The sequence below is a fragment of the Charadrius vociferus genome, unplaced genomic scaffold (genome assembly GCF_000708025.1).
Source record: "Charadrius vociferus isolate BGI_N301 unplaced genomic scaffold, ASM70802v2 scaffold369, whole genome shotgun sequence".
NCBI lineage: Eukaryota > Metazoa > Chordata > Aves > Charadriiformes > Charadriidae > Charadrius > Charadrius vociferus.
Genome location: NW_009649943.1, coordinates 5,428 through 22,536, shown reverse-complemented (window position 1 = coordinate 22,536; position 17,109 = coordinate 5,428). Strand labels below are relative to the sequence as shown.

General features: G+C 43.8%; 1 protein-coding gene across 1 annotated transcript in view; it reads left to right on the top strand.

The window, feature by feature from the left end:
• Nucleotides 1–15,023, top strand: part of LOC104292115 (netrin receptor DCC-like) — a gene marked incomplete at its 3' end in the record, with an annotated part of 148,076 nt that extends 133,053 nt beyond the window's left edge. Inside the window, exons 10-12 of the mRNA XM_009891438.1 lie at nucleotides 6,161–6,302; nucleotides 8,784–8,894; nucleotides 14,829–15,023. Coding sequence (XP_009889740.1) covers nucleotides 6,161–6,302; nucleotides 8,784–8,894; nucleotides 14,829–15,023 — 448 coding nt within the window. The remainder of the gene's footprint in view (nucleotides 1–6,160; nucleotides 6,303–8,783; nucleotides 8,895–14,828) is intronic.
• Between the last annotated feature and the right edge of the window lie 2,086 nt (nucleotides 15,024–17,109).

Below are 17,109 nucleotides of genomic sequence, written 5' to 3'. Positions count from 1 at the left end.
TCAGCCTGGAGAAGAGAAGGCTCCGGGGAGACCTTAAAGCCCCTTCCAGTGCCTAAAGGGGCTCCAGGAGAGCTGGGGAGGACTGTTTCCAAGGGCATGGAGTGATAGGACGAGGGGGAATGGCTTCAAACTGGAAGAGGGCAGGTTTAGATTAATCATTAGGAAGAAGTTTTTCACTTTAAGGATGGTGAGGCACTGGAACAGGTTGTTGAGGCCCCATATCTGGTGGTGTTGAAGGCCAGGCTGGACGTTGCCTTGGGCAACCTGGTCTAGTAGGAGGTGTCCCTGCCCATGGCAGGGGGGTTGGAACTCGATGAACTTCAAGGTCCCTTCCAACCTAAACCATTCTATGATTTCTTCAAGTCTATAGTCCTTTTTCAGCTCGTAACCTTAGGAGGGAAATACTTGCTCTCTGGGTGGATTGAAACCACTGATACTTTGGAGGGGCTGTGGTATTTGTTCAGTTTTTGTATTACTCTAAGAATATTTAATGTGTGTCTCTACAATATTTGACAGACTGTGGGTGTATTCAGTTCCCATTGCTGTCACTAATAAAAGCGCAACAAAGGCAGTAGGAGTATGTAAGATTTAAAATAGTCCTGCAAAGTCTCAGAACGCTTCAGGAAAATACCTAAAGGTTATTCCTAGTTTGCACGTAGAAGGAGTGTTCAGTGTTTCTGTGAGATGGTTGCCCGAGTCCCTCACTGAGTGCAGAACACACCTGGCTCCCAAATCTGACTCAGGAAATTGGTTTGAAATCCCAGCTCATGGATGGATCATATGGAATGAAAAACGTGCTAGGTCTTTCTGCTGGCCACATACAGAGAAGAATAGCCCATTTTGTTGTTGCGTGAAATCATCAAGTTATTCCTTTTTTAAACTTTTTCCAGCTTTCTCCAAACAAGGTGAGTGTGTTCTAGATGCTTCATCTACATAAATTCACAATGGACTCTCTTATTCTAGCTTTATTTCCATTCCGCTTCCTTACGATTGTTTAGGCTTTACCTTTTAACCTGAATTAACCTGTGTTAACTCAAGCGTCTGGTGTATAGTTCACCATCAGCACGTAGGTGGGAAATTTTAACCCACAGGATTTCGTCCAAAAATGTGAAAGCTCTAATGGACTTTGATCCTGGCTAGTGCCTGTCGTACCCTTTAGATGTGCTAGGAGCTCCATGAGCCCCACCTCCATCCCACCTCCATCCCACCTCCATCCCACCTCCATCCCACCTCCATCCCACTGTTCTTTGGTAGCTCACAGTGTGCCCCAGATGTTTTTACACAGGTGTTATTCCTTGATTGGTTTGGTTTGGCTCTGCTTTTCAGGCAGAACAGCCCACGGCCTTAAGGGGCGTGATTGCCTCTACTTAAAGTCTCAATGAGTTTTTGGAGACTTCCTCCAGAAGATCACTTCAAGATCACTCTATTGTATCAAATCGCTGATTAGTGTATCTAGAGGGTTTGATTGTAGATAATTTGATTTCCACTGGAAAGAAAAATCGACAGAATGGATTTAGGAAAGGAAAAATCAGAAGAAAAGCCTATGTGCAGAGTCAAAGTGCAACAGATAGACTTCATAAAGCAAGTCGTAGTTGTCCACTGCCATAATTGAATGAATGTTTGCAAATATCTGTTAATGAATATTTATGTCCAGAGGATTCTTGACTAAAATAAACTGAAAAATAGTCTTTGCACATGCAGAAACTTTGATCTGGTAAGATTCGTGAGATTTCTGATGCTCCATGTCTCCAGTCACTGTGGAGATAATCTCTTGGCTTTTTCTTGTTCTGGTTTGGTTTCTAAGTAAATAATCACACAAATTGGGAAATGAAAATATCCTGTGGGATTGTAAACTACAGGGAGGATGTTAAAGGTTGAGCTCGGGTTTGGTTAGATCTGTTGGGCTGACGTCTATTCTCTTGGAAAACTTTTTAAAAATCCAGTTGAACTGGGAGGGGTCTGTAAAGGGCCATTTTGCAATGTCCAGGGCATTCCCAGCTCTGAGCGAGGGCGGTGGTGAGTGTCCCAGCTCACGCTAGGGGTGATTTCCTAATGGGCCAAGGAAGGGACCACGCTGCGGTTGAAGAAGGCTCATTTCAGCAAACGGTGGTGGCCAACAGCCTTTTCCAATATTTTTCCATGTCGTGTTCCAACCAGGACTAGCAGGTTCCAAAAATCCTCTTGAAGCTGCCTTTGTTTTATGGTTTCCGTAGGAATCCTGGTATAACAGAAAGGAAATATTTTCTTTCTGTTGGTTACCTCTCGGATAAAGCGTGAAGGATTAGAGCACTCGTCATTACTGTTCTCTCTTAAGCAGAAGAAAGGACAAGAAGCCTGTCAGAACCTTAGTCATTGATTTTCCTGGAGCAAAGGGTCACATGTTAAGTACTGTTGATAAAAAGCATCGTTGCGGTGTCCATGGAGACCAGGTTGAGGTGAAAGTGAACTGTTACCGTTACAGTGACAGCTTTAGGTGGATCTGTAAAGAACCTGTTTTTTCCTCTAATCATAAGGAAGATCTTATTTATTCTGCCTTGAGCATTGAATCCAACCCGTGGCTTCGGTGAGACCTCCTGTGCCGGGAGATGCAGTCATTGTTGGCTTCAAGGCAGAGGAAAGGATATTTGGGGCCTCATAAAAAAAACTGCTCAGCACTTGCAGGTGTCGCAGCTCCAAGTGCTTGGATGCTTCTGCTGGAACTCTTCTTTTTCTTTGATTAATCAAATTAGTATCGAGTTCAGGCTAGAAATAGTATGGCTGCAGTAGTTCCTTTTATACCTAAAAACTATATATGTATAAATCTCATGAGTAATTGTACACGTGGAGTGGTACGGCTGTGTGCGACAGGCTTTGTCCTCTGCTGTGTTTGGGCACGTCCTTGGAGAAGGTGGTTGGACTCTGCGACCCTGATGCCTGCGTGCCCTTCCTTTGGGAGCCTTCAGAGTTTTCTCTGCTCAGAAAGGTAGGACCAGTGCTGCGCGGTCAGGGTCCTGCATGGAGCACCCAAGCTCATGCACCCTTGTGAAGAAATGGCTTGAGAGAGTCTGGAGCCACTCCTGCTCCAGTTCCAAAACGATTATACCATCTATAAGGCTGTTAAATGGTTACTGACTGCCCCCCTTGAGCGGTTAAACCACCCCAATGGTAGATCCATTGCTTGAGTATTGTTCCATTTGCAAGAAGCTCTTTTCTTTGGGTTGATGCTGGCCTGGAGAACCCTTCCTCTGAATGAGCATAACTAACACTATTCCTACCTCTCCTAGAGGACAACAAGTTGTCTTGGGGCCTCCTAGCTGGTTTAGCTCACACGCAGCTCAGCAGTCTTTTTTTGTTTGAAATAAAGGGACAACACAGAGCCTGTGGTTTGGAAATGATGGTGGACCACCCAAAGATCCACTCAAAAGTCTGGGTCATTGGAAGGTCTTCCAAATTATGGGATTTCTTTCAAAATCCACCTGTGGTTTCTATCAGCTGATTCAGTTCTAAATTTTCTACAAGCGGCACCTTTGGGTAAAAGTTGGCGTTACTGTACTTTCCAAGCTGAGGGACCGGGGCGATTTGTCCCTTCTGGTGGGATTTCTCAATGCACCAATCATTCCTGTAACCACCCACCTACATGAGCTGTGCAGCATGTCTCTGAAAGCATTCCTATCCCTCTACTTCTTTATTGTTTCTTCTCCATACTTTTTTTTTCCCCTGGATGGGGGCAGCTGGGATTTCAAAAGAGCTTTTCTTGGTGCGCTTGGAAGGGGCAGGGGAAAGATGGAGCTGGTCTTTCCTCCTCGTCTCTGAGAAAATATCCAAATGCTCTGCTGTCTTCTACACCTGGGAAATGGGGCAAAGTGGGCTGGAACGTACACGGATGCTGAGGGTAGAAGGTACATGGATGCTGAGGTCCATGTGAGCAGAGCGTGGTTCAGTGTTGGGCAGAGATTGGGAGAGTTGGGAGCGCACCAGTATAAAACAATGAGTTCCCTGTAGACATCCTCAGAGCTGTCAACAGAAATAGGTTTTAAAGCCACTCTCTGGGTGTTTGCATTCTCCCGTAAACATTTTATATGTAGGCAATTTCAATATGCAAAGTGACCAAATCTGTTTTTAAAGCAATCGCTCGCTGGTTTGAAAAATGGAGTTTATGCTGCCCTAGTGCAAAAAACCCTCGGCATTATTTCACTCAGCGATGAAAACCTGAAGTATTGATTTTGAAATGTATAATTGATTGTAACAATAAATCACTGGGCAATATATGTGCGAAATTGATTTTTTTTTTCTATTGCAATAATTAATTTGATATGTGCTATAACATATTTATGCAGGGACTAAGCAACTCAATGATGGTAATAAATTGTATTTGGTCAAAAACTACCCACTGTGATGGGGGCCACCGTTCTCTTTGTCTAAAAATTTGTAATACAGAGCTGTAAAAGGTAGCGTAGACAGAACTGTGCGGTCTTGCTCCATGAGAAACCCTTAATACCCCGAATACCTTATATCGTGCCGAGTAAAAACACTCGGAGGATTGGAGACTTGCAAGGAACAGCTGGTGCCCAGATTGTTTTAGCAGAGAAATGTTGATATCGGCTCTCTTATCAGTCCAACCCGGTAAATCTGGTGGTTTTTCCTGGACAAATTGGTAGAAACTGTTATAGAGAATAGAATGAATAGACATATGGACGAACATGATATGACGAGGAGGGATCAATACAGCTTTTGTGGAGGAAATTCCTGCTTCTCAGGCCTATTAAAGTCCTTTGAAGGAGTCCTTGAGCACGTGGGCAAGGAGATCCGGTTGATATTGTTGGCTTGGGTTTTCTAAAGCCTTTTGCTAAGATCCTTCACAAAAGGCTCCCGAAGAAACGATGTTTTTGCAGTAGGAACAAAGATCTCTTTGTGATAAGACATGGATGTGATAGAGAACAAAGGATGGAGAGAGGTGTTGGCACGTCTCGGCTGAGGAGCGCCGGTGGTGGCGCACCCAGTGATGTGTGCCACGCTGGCTAGTGCGCAGGAGACAAGGGTTAGCAATTTAGTGTAGCACCACCGAAAGCCGATTGCTAAAAAGCCTGGGAGAGAAAAGACTAAATGAAATTCCGCATGGTTAAATGGAAAGAGACGCGGAGAAAACAGGCGGACCCGCTGCTGTGCCCTGAACGAGCTGCTGCTGTTGGGAAGGAGGTCTTGCTGTTTAACATCTGGAAGCACAGTGGTCTGCGGCGGTAAAAGCACCGCTGAGGGTTGAGGTTTATTGGAGAATGAACGGGGTTGAAAAGAAAACAATTGTTGGAGCGCTGCACAAACCTGTCGTGCGCCCTCCACCAAGGCGGCAAGGAGGAGAAGGCAGTGGGAATGGCCAAGTGCGTGGACTGGCTTCTCCATCCCAGTGACAAGGTGCCTTCAGAGCTTTCTCCAAGGAGAGCGGTGGCAGAGACGGGTGTCTGGCGATGTAGGGATGTCTCAGGAGCCATCAAGAAGGGACGGTCTCAGTTTGGGTATGAGGCTGAGAGAAGATCCCTCATGCTATCTAGCGAGCAACGTTTAGAAGAAATTAAGTGATTGGTTGTGGTTAATTGCGTCGCTGCTGACGGCGGCAAGTAGCTCAGCAAAAACACTCTTACGTGTTGGGTTCGGCAATAAGTTTGTTTGCAAGAGGTTTGAATTTCTTTACGTTGGTATAACGAGGGTGTGGTAACGTCTCCGTTGAACGTCTGTGGAATTGATATGGCACAGAACTGTTAGAACCGCTCAGGTTGATATTTGTATCCCACAGTCAAAAAGAGGTGACTTCGGCACTTTGGGCTGAAAAGCGGTAGGAGTTGCAGAGTCGACTCAATCCCAGAGCTGACGTTTATAGTACCCCAGGTATTCTAGCAGCCTGTCGAAATGAAAAATACCCCAAAAGGGAGAAAATTTACTATAGAAATCCATTGTCTATATAGCCGGGCACTGCTAGATAATGTATAGTTTTCTTTATGCCACTTTGAGTCTTTTTAGATTCGATTTGGTTTTCTCCTCAAAATAATAACTTAGTTGTATAGATGTTGTTATTAGAAAAACATAGCCTTTTTCTTTTTCCTTTTTTTTAATTCATTTTACATGCTTTATTTCTGTCATTTCTTTGCGGGGAAAAAAAAATCAACAAAAAATATCTCTTCTTTTACAGAGCATCAAAGTTAGCTGGTTGCCTCCACCACCAGGTACTCAAAATGGATTTATTACGGGCTATAAAATCCGACACAGAAAGACTACCCGCAGGGGTGAGATTGAAACACTGGAGCCAAACAACCTCTGGTACTTGTTCACAGGTCAGTGTTTACATGGTACAGCCTTGCAAGGTTTTGATGAATTAAATGCTTTGGGAATAAAATATACTTTCACTTGAAGGGAACATTGATTTTGGTGCTGGCAGGTAGCATTTATTGTGTTCTACAAAGGCGGTCTTTATGGTGGTATTTTTAAACCAGTTTTTTCCTTAATGCTTTTATCATATGTTTGTCTCCTGGATTTTATCACTAATGAATCTGAACCCAAATTTTTTGTGTCCAGTATCTTCAGCCTCAGGTGGTTTCTTAGAGCGCTCAGTCAACGTCTCCTATTTTCTCATGGAGGGGCAAAAATATCGATTTTCCTAGTTTCTTTTCCAAGGTTTTCCATGGAAAATATCTCCTCCCAGAATAAGAAGTTCAACACTAGATTATAGCAAAACTGTAATTGCGATGAATTAAAGTAGCCAGAGGAGTAACAGGGATTTCTGGTAGGTGACGATGAATGCCACCTGTGTTCTTGCATTATGCCCAAGACATAACTGAGAGTGCGGCAAAGCATCGAGGGAGAAAATTAAACTTTGTCAAAGTTGATGGCACCTTCGTGTCTGAATTCGGTGCAATCATGATTTCACCTCAAATGACCTGCACTGTGTTCACTTTCACATGTGAAGTGTAACCCATGAGAACTGGAAGTAATTCTGAATTGTATAGTTCAGAAGAAACAATATTGTTCACTGGTTTGGAAGGAAAAGCGGTATTTTGTTGCAAAATTAAATAAAAGCAAAAGTACCACGTTTTCTATGAGGAAGACCTTAAATATCAAAATCTCAACTTCGTCATCATCAACTAGGCTCTTGACCAAGGTCCTTGTGGGACCTTAAATATCAAAATCTCAACTTGGTCATCATCAACTAGGCTTTTGACCATGGTCCCCATGGTCCCTTGGGACCTTAAATATCAAAATCTCAACTTGGTCATCATCAACTAGGCTCTTGACTAAGGTCCCCGTGGGACCTCTTGTGACGGCTACATAACTAAGAGCTGCAAACAAACGGGGCGATAGCACCTTAAGCACATTAGACAGGTTGGAAAGGGTCTATTTTCTGGCAGATAAAGTGAAATAATGATGAAAGCTGCTCCGATGTTTGAGTTGCTGCTGCTCTGATGGCTCAGAGACGAAAACACAGCCATGTGGTTGAAGTCCCAGAGCAAAGGCACGGAGCTCCGTAGCTCCACTGCCGCCATCCCTGCAGGTCCCAGCCCTGTGGGAGCAGAGCAGATTTCAACTCTATCGCGGCAGATCCCCACGTCCTGAGCAAACTCCTTCTTTCACATGAATTATTCCAGTCTTGGAGAGCTACGGGAGAACTGATGGGACTGCGGGCTGCCGGCAGCCCTGGCCCTGCCTGCCACTGCCTCCCTGCAGCCCAAAGTGAAGGGCTTTGGTTTGTGGACCTTGGGAATACATGTTGTAGAAAGCAATTAAGAAAACTATCCCGATCCCGTTATTACTTTCTGCGTGCGTACATTGTGATTGCTGGTGACCGAGCTACGTGGCTCTTCCAAATGGTTATTTTAAATGTTAACGTGGAGGCACATCTTTGCTGCAATGCTGTTCGGTAGGAAGGTCCTTTATGGGATAATAAGAACATCTGCAACAGCGGAGTTGAGAGTTACAATGTGGGTTTTTAAGTAGCCGCTATCAATTTTAGCGTAGGCTTCCACGTCGGCTAAATGTTATGCTGCTCTTTTTAATTATGAGCGTTCTTCTTCGGAGAACGTTTGCAATTATATGAAACAGGTTTGTTTTTTTTTTTTTTTCCCCTGTGCTTTCTGGTCAGTATAGACTGAGCAGAAAGATAAACCTATATCCCCGCCTCAGGGACCTGGAAGTATTACAGCACATTCAGGAACACTGCTGTAATTGTTTTCTGATGGCTTTAGCTACAGAAGAAAACGTCTTGTTTCTGAATTCCTGCTTATTTCATAATATTGGCACGACTTGATGTTTTTTTCCCCAAACCGGTCTTCCATTGATTTTGTATGTACAACTGCAACCGATGGGAATTATGACCCGAACTAGTCCTGGGCTATTGCAGCCCTCATTCAAGTTTTGAAACATTTCTTTTGGTTAAAAAAAGTTTCTTTTCCCACATGAATACCGCCCTCCCCATGGAGCTGTGCTGCTGTGGCCCCGCGTGGGCACCGCATGGTAGGCGCTGCCCGTCCGGTGTCCCTGCGTACGTCTGCCGTACAGCGCAGGGCTGCGAACCGGGCAGCGAGAGGCTGCCGCGTGCTGGGGGAACGCGTTTCTGTAGATTTGCATGTCTATTTTCTGTATATATGCGTTTCTATATATTTCCTTGCATGTGGCAAATCCAATGGACTGTTATTAGAGATCTCATTTTACAGAAAGTCTATTGCAAACTCTGCCATTGTCGCTAATTTGTTTGGGTTTTTTTTCTTCATCTTCTTTCCATATGATTTTTATTTACTTATTTATTCATTTTCTTTAAACAGGACTTGAGAAAGGAAGCCAGTACAGTTTCCAGGTGGCTGCCATGACAGTGAATGGCACGGGGCCGCCCTCGGACTGGTACACAGCGGAAACACCTGAAAACGATCTGGACGGTAAATGCATCTCTTTTGAAAGCTGTTCTCTCTGAAAGCTTTCTAGCTGAGGGGTGTCACTGCGGTTGTCACCCAGGCTGAGGTCAGGGTGAGATGTGCGGGGTCTAAACACCCACCAACGGATGGGTTTTATACTCCTGGGTCCAATGTGCCTTGGGTTCTGTTTCTCTGTCATCACCAGGACCAAGGAGTTGGCAACCTTTTTTTTTTTTGTTTGTTTAAAAATAATTCCCAGCCAGAATGTAGCTCTTGAGCATCATGGCCATGCGCAATAATGTGCTGAAGCGAATATGTAACTTCATAAACGATAAACATAATCAATCAAAGAAACAACGGAAGCAATGCCAACAATCCTAACAATTCGCTAAGCAAATGTGCAAAAAGGTCAAATCCTGTTTCCCAGCCTTTGTTTGCAGTCGTTAGAAATGCAAGTTGGCAACGAAGGTGAATAATTAGAGAAAGATGATGGGATGCAGATACCTGAAAACCGTGGGCTGTATAAATCAGGGCAAATGCTGACACAAAAGGGAAGGGAAAACACTGAAATGAAAGGGTTAGAGAAAATAACTGGAATATTTGAAGTAGTAAAGGAATAAAAGGAGACTAATGAAAAAGTCTACCTAAAAAAAAAAAATTAAACCGAGTGCAAATCAAACGGAACAAAGAATCTGACAGATGGAAGTCACGGCAAAACTACAGACAATCCATAAGAAGCAAGTATGTAGTGGAAAGGAGATGAATAGAAAATAAAAGGGAACTGATGAAAATTGCCATGATTTTTAAAACAAAATAAACCACCTAAAAAGGATCAAAGGCGAGCTGGATGAAAGAATAAATAAATAATCAGTTTAAATGCACCGTAGTACTTGATGTTGCCTTTCTTTTGACTGGCCGGATTTCCTTATGATCTCAAAATCAACCCTGGCAAATTGAAGAATTTCTGCCTTTTCCCGATGGCCAAATGCAATTTTCCAGCAGACGGGACGTGCCTGCGGTGCGTGACACGTGGGAAGGGGAGAACAGGTACCTGTGGTTTCTCAGCAAAGTTTTGAAGAAAAGATGATAATTCTTGACGCGGTGTAACTATACCGACAGATCGCAACATGCGGCGGCGCATGGTGATATCTTTACACTTGGTGTAGACAGCGATTTGAGAAGGGATGCTGTTAGGGTGTAAAAGCTGCCTTTCACTGGAGAGGGTCAAAGATAAATTCTGAACACACTGCGGTACGCACCAAGAAAGTAACGTGTCAGAGCACGTGTCTCCCCGGAGCCTTCTCTTCTCCAGGCTGAACCCCCCCGACTCTCCCAGCCTGTCCTCCCAGCAGAGGTTCTCCAGCCCTCGCAGCATCTCCATGCCCTCCTCTGGCCCCGCTCCAACAGGTCCATGTCCTTATGTTGGGGGCTCCAGAGCTGGAGTCAGTCCTCCAGGTGGGGTCTCCCCAGAGCAGAGTAGAGGGGCAGAATCCCCCCCTCGCCCTGCTGGCCACACTTCTTCTGATGCAGCCCGGGATGCATGGGGCTTTCCGGGCTGCGATTGCACATTGCCGGCTCACGTTGAAGTTCTCATCGATCAGCACCCCCAGGTCCTTCTCCTCAGGGCTGCTCTCCAGCCATTCCTCACCCAGCATGTAATCGATGAGTAATCCCAGGAGACGCACGATGGAAGTGGGTGCATGCGAATAAATCCAAGCAAAGCCATTTTGTTCATGTCTTGCATTTCCATGCATTTGCATTTGCAGCAGGGATGAGTTATCCTCGTGAAGCTGCAGCAGCCTGATGCTGGGAACGCATTGTGTTGTGTACTAGATATGAACGCTCTGATAAACCCTGGGGGAAAAAAAATCAGCTTATTCCTGTAGTTCCAGAGTCCTGCAAGTGTCGGCTAGCCAGGGGAGGGCTGGAGCACAGGCTGGTCACTGCAGTCCCCTCTGCCACTTTGGTAAAGCACATCCTCCTGCTTTAACTCGAATCCTGGTTGGCATCAGCAACACGAAGACGAACAGTATCCTGGAGTACGGCGTCAACTCCCGATGGATATTCATTTTAATTAGTGTGGTTTGATACAGTGATTAGAAATCCAAACATAGCTGCTTCTTCAAGGTTCCCTAGAAAGCTCGCCTGCCTTTACTAACAGCTGGGAAGGTTATAAATATTTATTTTAAGCTTCAAATTTTTGCGCTTTAAAAAGCAAAACAAAAACAAAAAAAGAAATTGAAAGCAGTGCTTTCCCCGAAGGGGCTGTTTTAAATAGCTTGAGCAAGGATGCAAGAGAATCTCTGATCAACTTTGCGGAGGTATCCTCCAGGAAAATAGGTTTGGGATGCTTGGTTTCTGATTACTGCATTGAACAGATGGAAGTTGTTATACATATTAGATAGCGATATAGTTTAGCTTCATCTGTAAATTAGTGCTCTAAGAGCATGACAAGCTAGACTGCTATCGTACTGTAATTTATACCGAAAAGTGATTGGGGAAATAAGCGAACAAAATGGGATGAGTAAAAATTACCCCGACTTTGTAAAATATACACCTTTGAATGGCGAAGAAAATTGCTGAAGTGACCCAAAGGTAAAGCATTTTTCGAGGTTGACAGTGGAATTAGGGACCTCTAAGAAGCACCAAGTGCGGTATTCTCTGGATGGAAGATGTGGGTGCTCAAGCCATCGCACAGAAACACAGTGAAGGACTCGGAGGCACGTGCGAGCAGACGTGGCATCCCAGGAGATGCGACACCAGGCAGTGACACAGAGTTTCAGCTTCTGTTTCCTGGGAACCTCCTTGTCCACAAGGGAAGAGAGGAAGAAATACTGCACCAAGAAATCTCGTGGTGCAGTTAAGAGGGGGGACCATAAATTTGGCTGCTTTGGGACTTAGGATGAAGAACTCATTCAGCACTTCGTGTAGAGGAATGAGATCTGAAGATTGCTTTTCAGAAGTAGTTCTGGCATCATGTTCCGGCCCAGGAGAAACAAAAGTAAATGTATTGATCTAGAACTGCCAAGAAACGGCCTGACCAAGAAAGCAGAAATATGAGATCATAGAATCGTTATGGCTGGAAAAGACCTTTAAGATCATCAAGTCCAACCATTATCTAACTCAACCGGGCCCACTTCTAAACCGTGGCCCTGAGCACCGTAACTAGATGGCTTTTGAACATATCCAAGGACGGCGATTCAACCCCTTCCCTGGGCAGCCTGTGCCAGTCTTTGATAACCCTTTCAGTGTAGAAGTTTTTCCTAGTCCCTCAGCCACTCCTCATAAGACTTATTCTCAAGGCCCTTCACCGGCTTCATTGCCCTTCTCTGGACCCCTTCCAGCACTTCCATGTCCTCCTTATACTGCGGTGCCCAAAATTGAACACAGCACTCGAGGTGGGGCCTCACCAGTGCCAAGTACAGTGGGACAATCACTGCCCTAGTCCTGCTGGCCACAGTATTCCTGATGCAGGCCAGGATGCCCTTGGCCTTCTTGTCCACCTGGGCATACTGCTGGCTCATCTTCAGCCGGCTGTTGAGCAACATCCTCAGGTCCTTCTCCACCAGGCAGCTTTCCAGCCACTCTTCCTCGAGCCTGTAGCGCTGCATGGGGTTGGTGTGGCCCAAGGGCAGAACTCGGCACTTGGCCTTGTTGAAGCTCATACCATTGGCCTTGGCCCATCGATCCAACCTGCCCAGGTTCCTCTGTAGAGCCATCCTACCCTCAAGCAGGTCAACACTCCCACAGGTTGTTTCAGTAAGGAACTCCTGGATATCTGAGTGCCGGGAGACTGAAAATCCGCAGAGCTGGATGGGCCAGTTTCCTGAGGAACTGATGGCTTTAGATGTTTGGCTGTACATTGTGTTTGGCTGAAGTCCTTCCTGGGGAAAAGGTGCTTCGTTGTGAAGAGAACTTAAAAGTATTTTGTTTGAGGGGGTAAATTAGCCGATTCTGACATTTAACTTTCTACTTTGGGGTGTGAACTACGCGATGCAAATTCTCAAATTCAGAGCTGTTTCAGAATAAGAAAAATGGTGTGGTTTTTTTTTTTACTTTCAAACATTTTCTGTAAAGCTAATGAAAATGTAATGAAAATTGCTTTACACAGAAAGCTGAAGTGAAAAACTGCGTCTTCAAAAAAATACCTCTGTTTATGAAACATCAACATTCAAAGAACAGTTGAAAAATGTTGTTCGCCCCCGCTTCGTTTTAGAGTCTTAATTCTCAAGAAGGGTACAAGAAGTTAAACTGCCTTTTTTCTTTTTGAAACGAGATGCCACGATTTGGCTCTGAAATGCATGAGTCGCGCATTTGACTTGTTTGAAATAAAGAATATGAAATGTTTGAATAAAGTAGCTCTAACCTAAACGGCTGCCTAGAGGTATCTGTGCCGCAATTGAAATCCCTGCGTTGTGTCAGATGTAAAAATTATCATTTGAAGGCGATGGGTTCTTTGGATGCTCTGATCTCCTTTGGTGCCTGAGAATCGCTACTGTTCGGAAGTTCGAGGAGTTGCAGTGTTGCTACATTATCCAGCTTCTCCTTTCAAGGCCTTAAATCATTATTTTATCTTTGGGGCTTGTAAGAAACTCTTCTGTCATTTGTTTTTCAAACAGCACGGTTGAGGAATAGCTGCTGGAAGTAACTTTGGCTTCTGCGTTAAAACAAAGTTTGGGAGTGGAGTTGGGGGTAAATGGGAACTTAACCTGACTTACAGTGGCACTACTGGTGCAATCTGTTTCTTCTTTGTGTGAGTAGCGACTTTTCAGTGCATTTTCTACAACCTTTAAACAAGACCCGTGCTTTGCAATCTCAGGGAGTTGAATGCAAAGGACTTCTAAAGTTGCTGGGTGTTTCGGACTGGTAATGTATTAATTGGACTTCCTTGAAGGTGCAACAGGTTTTCGGAGTGTTCTAATGTCTTCGTAAGAATTCAGCTGAAAGCACGTAAAATACCAAGGACACACATATGGCACCAGTTATTGCAAAGTGTTAATTCTTCTTTTTATTGCCTTTTCCAAGGTTTACAGTGGGAATGCTTCACAACTGTGCAGTGTCTTTTGTTGGAGTTTACATCATTTTGTATTATTACTGCTTTGTTTCTACCCTGTCCTTGTTGCCTTCCATATAAACTGCCATCTATTATATTGCAAGCCTTTTTATTGGGGGGGGAAATAGTAACTTGTCTCTTTCTGCTCTCAAAAAGACAAGCTACTGTGCAGCTCCTCTGAAGAGACTTGCGATATGGTAGTCACCAGGTAAACTCAAACAAAAGGCATTTACTCATCTAGCCTTTCCAGTAAAATTAGGCTTGTAGAGGGCAAATAGACTTGGAGTGATTAATACTGCTTGAAGTAATGATTTTTACCTGGGAATACCTGTAAATATCTCACTCTATTATTTCATTTTTTAAATGGTGTGTTATTTAAAGCAGCTTCAACGCCAGAGCTGCACATCCAAGAGTTAAAATTCACGTCTTATTTTTGCAGGAAGGAGACAGATTATTGCCAGAATCTACTAGTACATCACTAAAAAAGTAAACCTTTTTCTTAAATAATCTGTGAGCACAGAGACAACTCATACAATCAGCTGTCAGGATCCTGTGGCACTTGTAAATAGAGCAGGGAAGAGACGAGTTGTCCTACTGGAAATTCTCTTGTGGGTCATCTTTCATTTTCCTGCATCATTTTAAGATCTCTGTTGTAGCCTTAGGCTGAAAGTGGAGAGCGCTAGGAGATACTCTGTTTAAAACAGGATGAGGCGCATCGGTGCTCTTGGAAGGGCTCAGAAATGAAATTGCATGTGAGCTCTGCATGTAACGCTGGGGAACCTGATTGGAGTTTTTTGGGGCAAATATTTTAATCTAAGCTCGAACCTTATGAATAATAAAATGGAATAAGTAGAATAGTAATTTATACTTTTTTATTTATTTATTTATTTTATTTTGAATCCCAGAATCTCAGGTTCCAGACCAGCCAAGCTCTCTTCACGTCAGGCCCCTGACAACGAGTATCGTCATGAGTTGGACGCCGCCGCTGAACCCCAACATTGTCGTCCGCGGGTACATCATCGGCTACGGCGTGGGCAGTCCCTACGCTGAGACTGTGCGGGTGGACAGTAAACAGCGTTATTATTCCATTGAAAATTTGGGTGAGTTTTCATTCATTTCATTTCACGAAAGAGGAGGTTCCTCTGAGACTATGCTATTTTTGCGGGTTTATTTTCAGGCTGTCGCTGGGGCTTCCTTTGCATGTTGCTTTCTTAGGCAGTTTCGGGATTCCGTTTTACATTTGGTCTTACCTCCAAAACTCTCAACGCTCTCAAATATGTCAAATTTCTTTGATCGAATGCTCATTTTTTTCAGAAGATCTTATTAAGTCGTGTGCTCCTAATACTCACTCCCACTCGTGAGGAGAGACAGACCTAAAGATGGTATTCCTTGGGCTGCCCCCTCCCGTGTTTGAATTTAACAGCAGTCGCAAACCTCCGATTTTATGTCTGTCAAAATGGTGCCGAGAGAGAGGTGATTATTCATTATTCATGGCACAGCCTCTGTGACAGTTCATCTACATTCTCAGCATGGTACGCAGGGACCCGGAGCCTTCCAGCGGCGATGGACCGTTCTCTCAGCACTGGGGAAACAGTTCAAAGTTTAAAGGAAGTCAAAAAGTTTAACGGTTTCCTCGTTATTTCTTCTTTAGCACTTTTATTCCGGGTTAAAAAAAGGTAAGCTTTCTGCGTAGTAATCTGGGAACGATCAGATATTACAGGCAGATTCATTAACGTGGTGCGTTAGGGGTGCACAGCTAGACTAGTTATCTCAGTTCTATAGGACCAAAACTCTGGGATATCTGGGGACGCTTTTCTTTGGCACTGCTATTTTACAGCACCGTGAAACCGCGTCATCCAACCTTTTTGCTTTTTCCTTGGGGAAACCCGGAGAGTGGAATAAACTGGTTTTACTGTTGCTTCATCAAACAGCGTCTCTACGTCCAGATGTGTGTTTCATGATGGAGGTATTTGCAACGAGCCATGCATAAACGCTCCCAAATATTTTCTGGGTTCTACAGAAAAATGCTAATTTGGTAATGTTTTGTGTAAGTGTGAAGTTATTGTGCAAAATGGAGAGATGTCTGACTGGATTACGGAAGAAATTTGGGGGAATATGAAGAGAAAAGCTATTACTAATGAACGTGTGTGTCTTATAACTAACAGTCAGGATTAAATGCAAAGTATTTTTTTTTAATTCCCAAAGGGATTTAAATTCTCCCAAGCTTATTTTAAGTTGTTTCATAGCTTGAATGAGTTTTCAGTTGAGTCTTTCAATACTGTTGACCCAGAAGTACTAGAAAAGAAAATTATATGGACAGAGCTATCAAGGCCAATGCTTTGGCGAAAGCTAATTCCAATTTTATACAGTTTGGAATGGTCAGCTCTCACTAAAAGTGTTTTGATTAACAACTGGAGAAATGTCTTGGGTTTTGTGAAGCTTTAGTGTTTGTTTTCCTTCATGTATTAAATGAGCAGTGAATATATTTGCTGATAGGACCTCTGACAGCCGCTCCCATCAGGTGGAAGACAGGCTAGGAACAACTTGGAGATAGAAAAGCCTTCTCATGGGGTAACCACGCTTGGTATTTGTGGAAAGGTGATGGTATACTTCAGCTATTAGAATGGTTTCTGTGGATTAAAAGGGTTCTTCTATATTCTCAGCTGTGCTGGCAGGCAGAAGTACATAGGAAGTCCAGAAAGTCAGGGAGGGTGTTTCACTAATATACTTCAATTACAGAAGTAACACTCAGACATCCAGAAAATGTCAAGAAACTCTTTTGGGCGTATCAGATATTTAGTTACAAATAATTCGATCACCGAAATCAGGGCTGGATCCTTCTTTTTTGCTGAACATCCTCCAATAGACTGAGGTTTCCTGAAGGTTATTAACTATTCAAATGGAAAGTATCTTTTCATTGTACATTTTGGGGTTTGATTGCGAATATTCAAAATGTGAGTAGAGTAACTTAATTGGCATTGTCCAGATAAGCCGTGTGTGTCTGGTCTCTCACTGAATAAGGATACAAGCACTTTGGTCACCAGTTCTGACATGTGCGCATTTGAAATTCAACTTCTGTGAACATTTACATGTACAGCTTTGAAAATCAATTTCCAGGAATAATTGCACTAATTAAATTCCATCATTTAAATATCCACAGAAAATGAACCCCATAGGGACGTGACC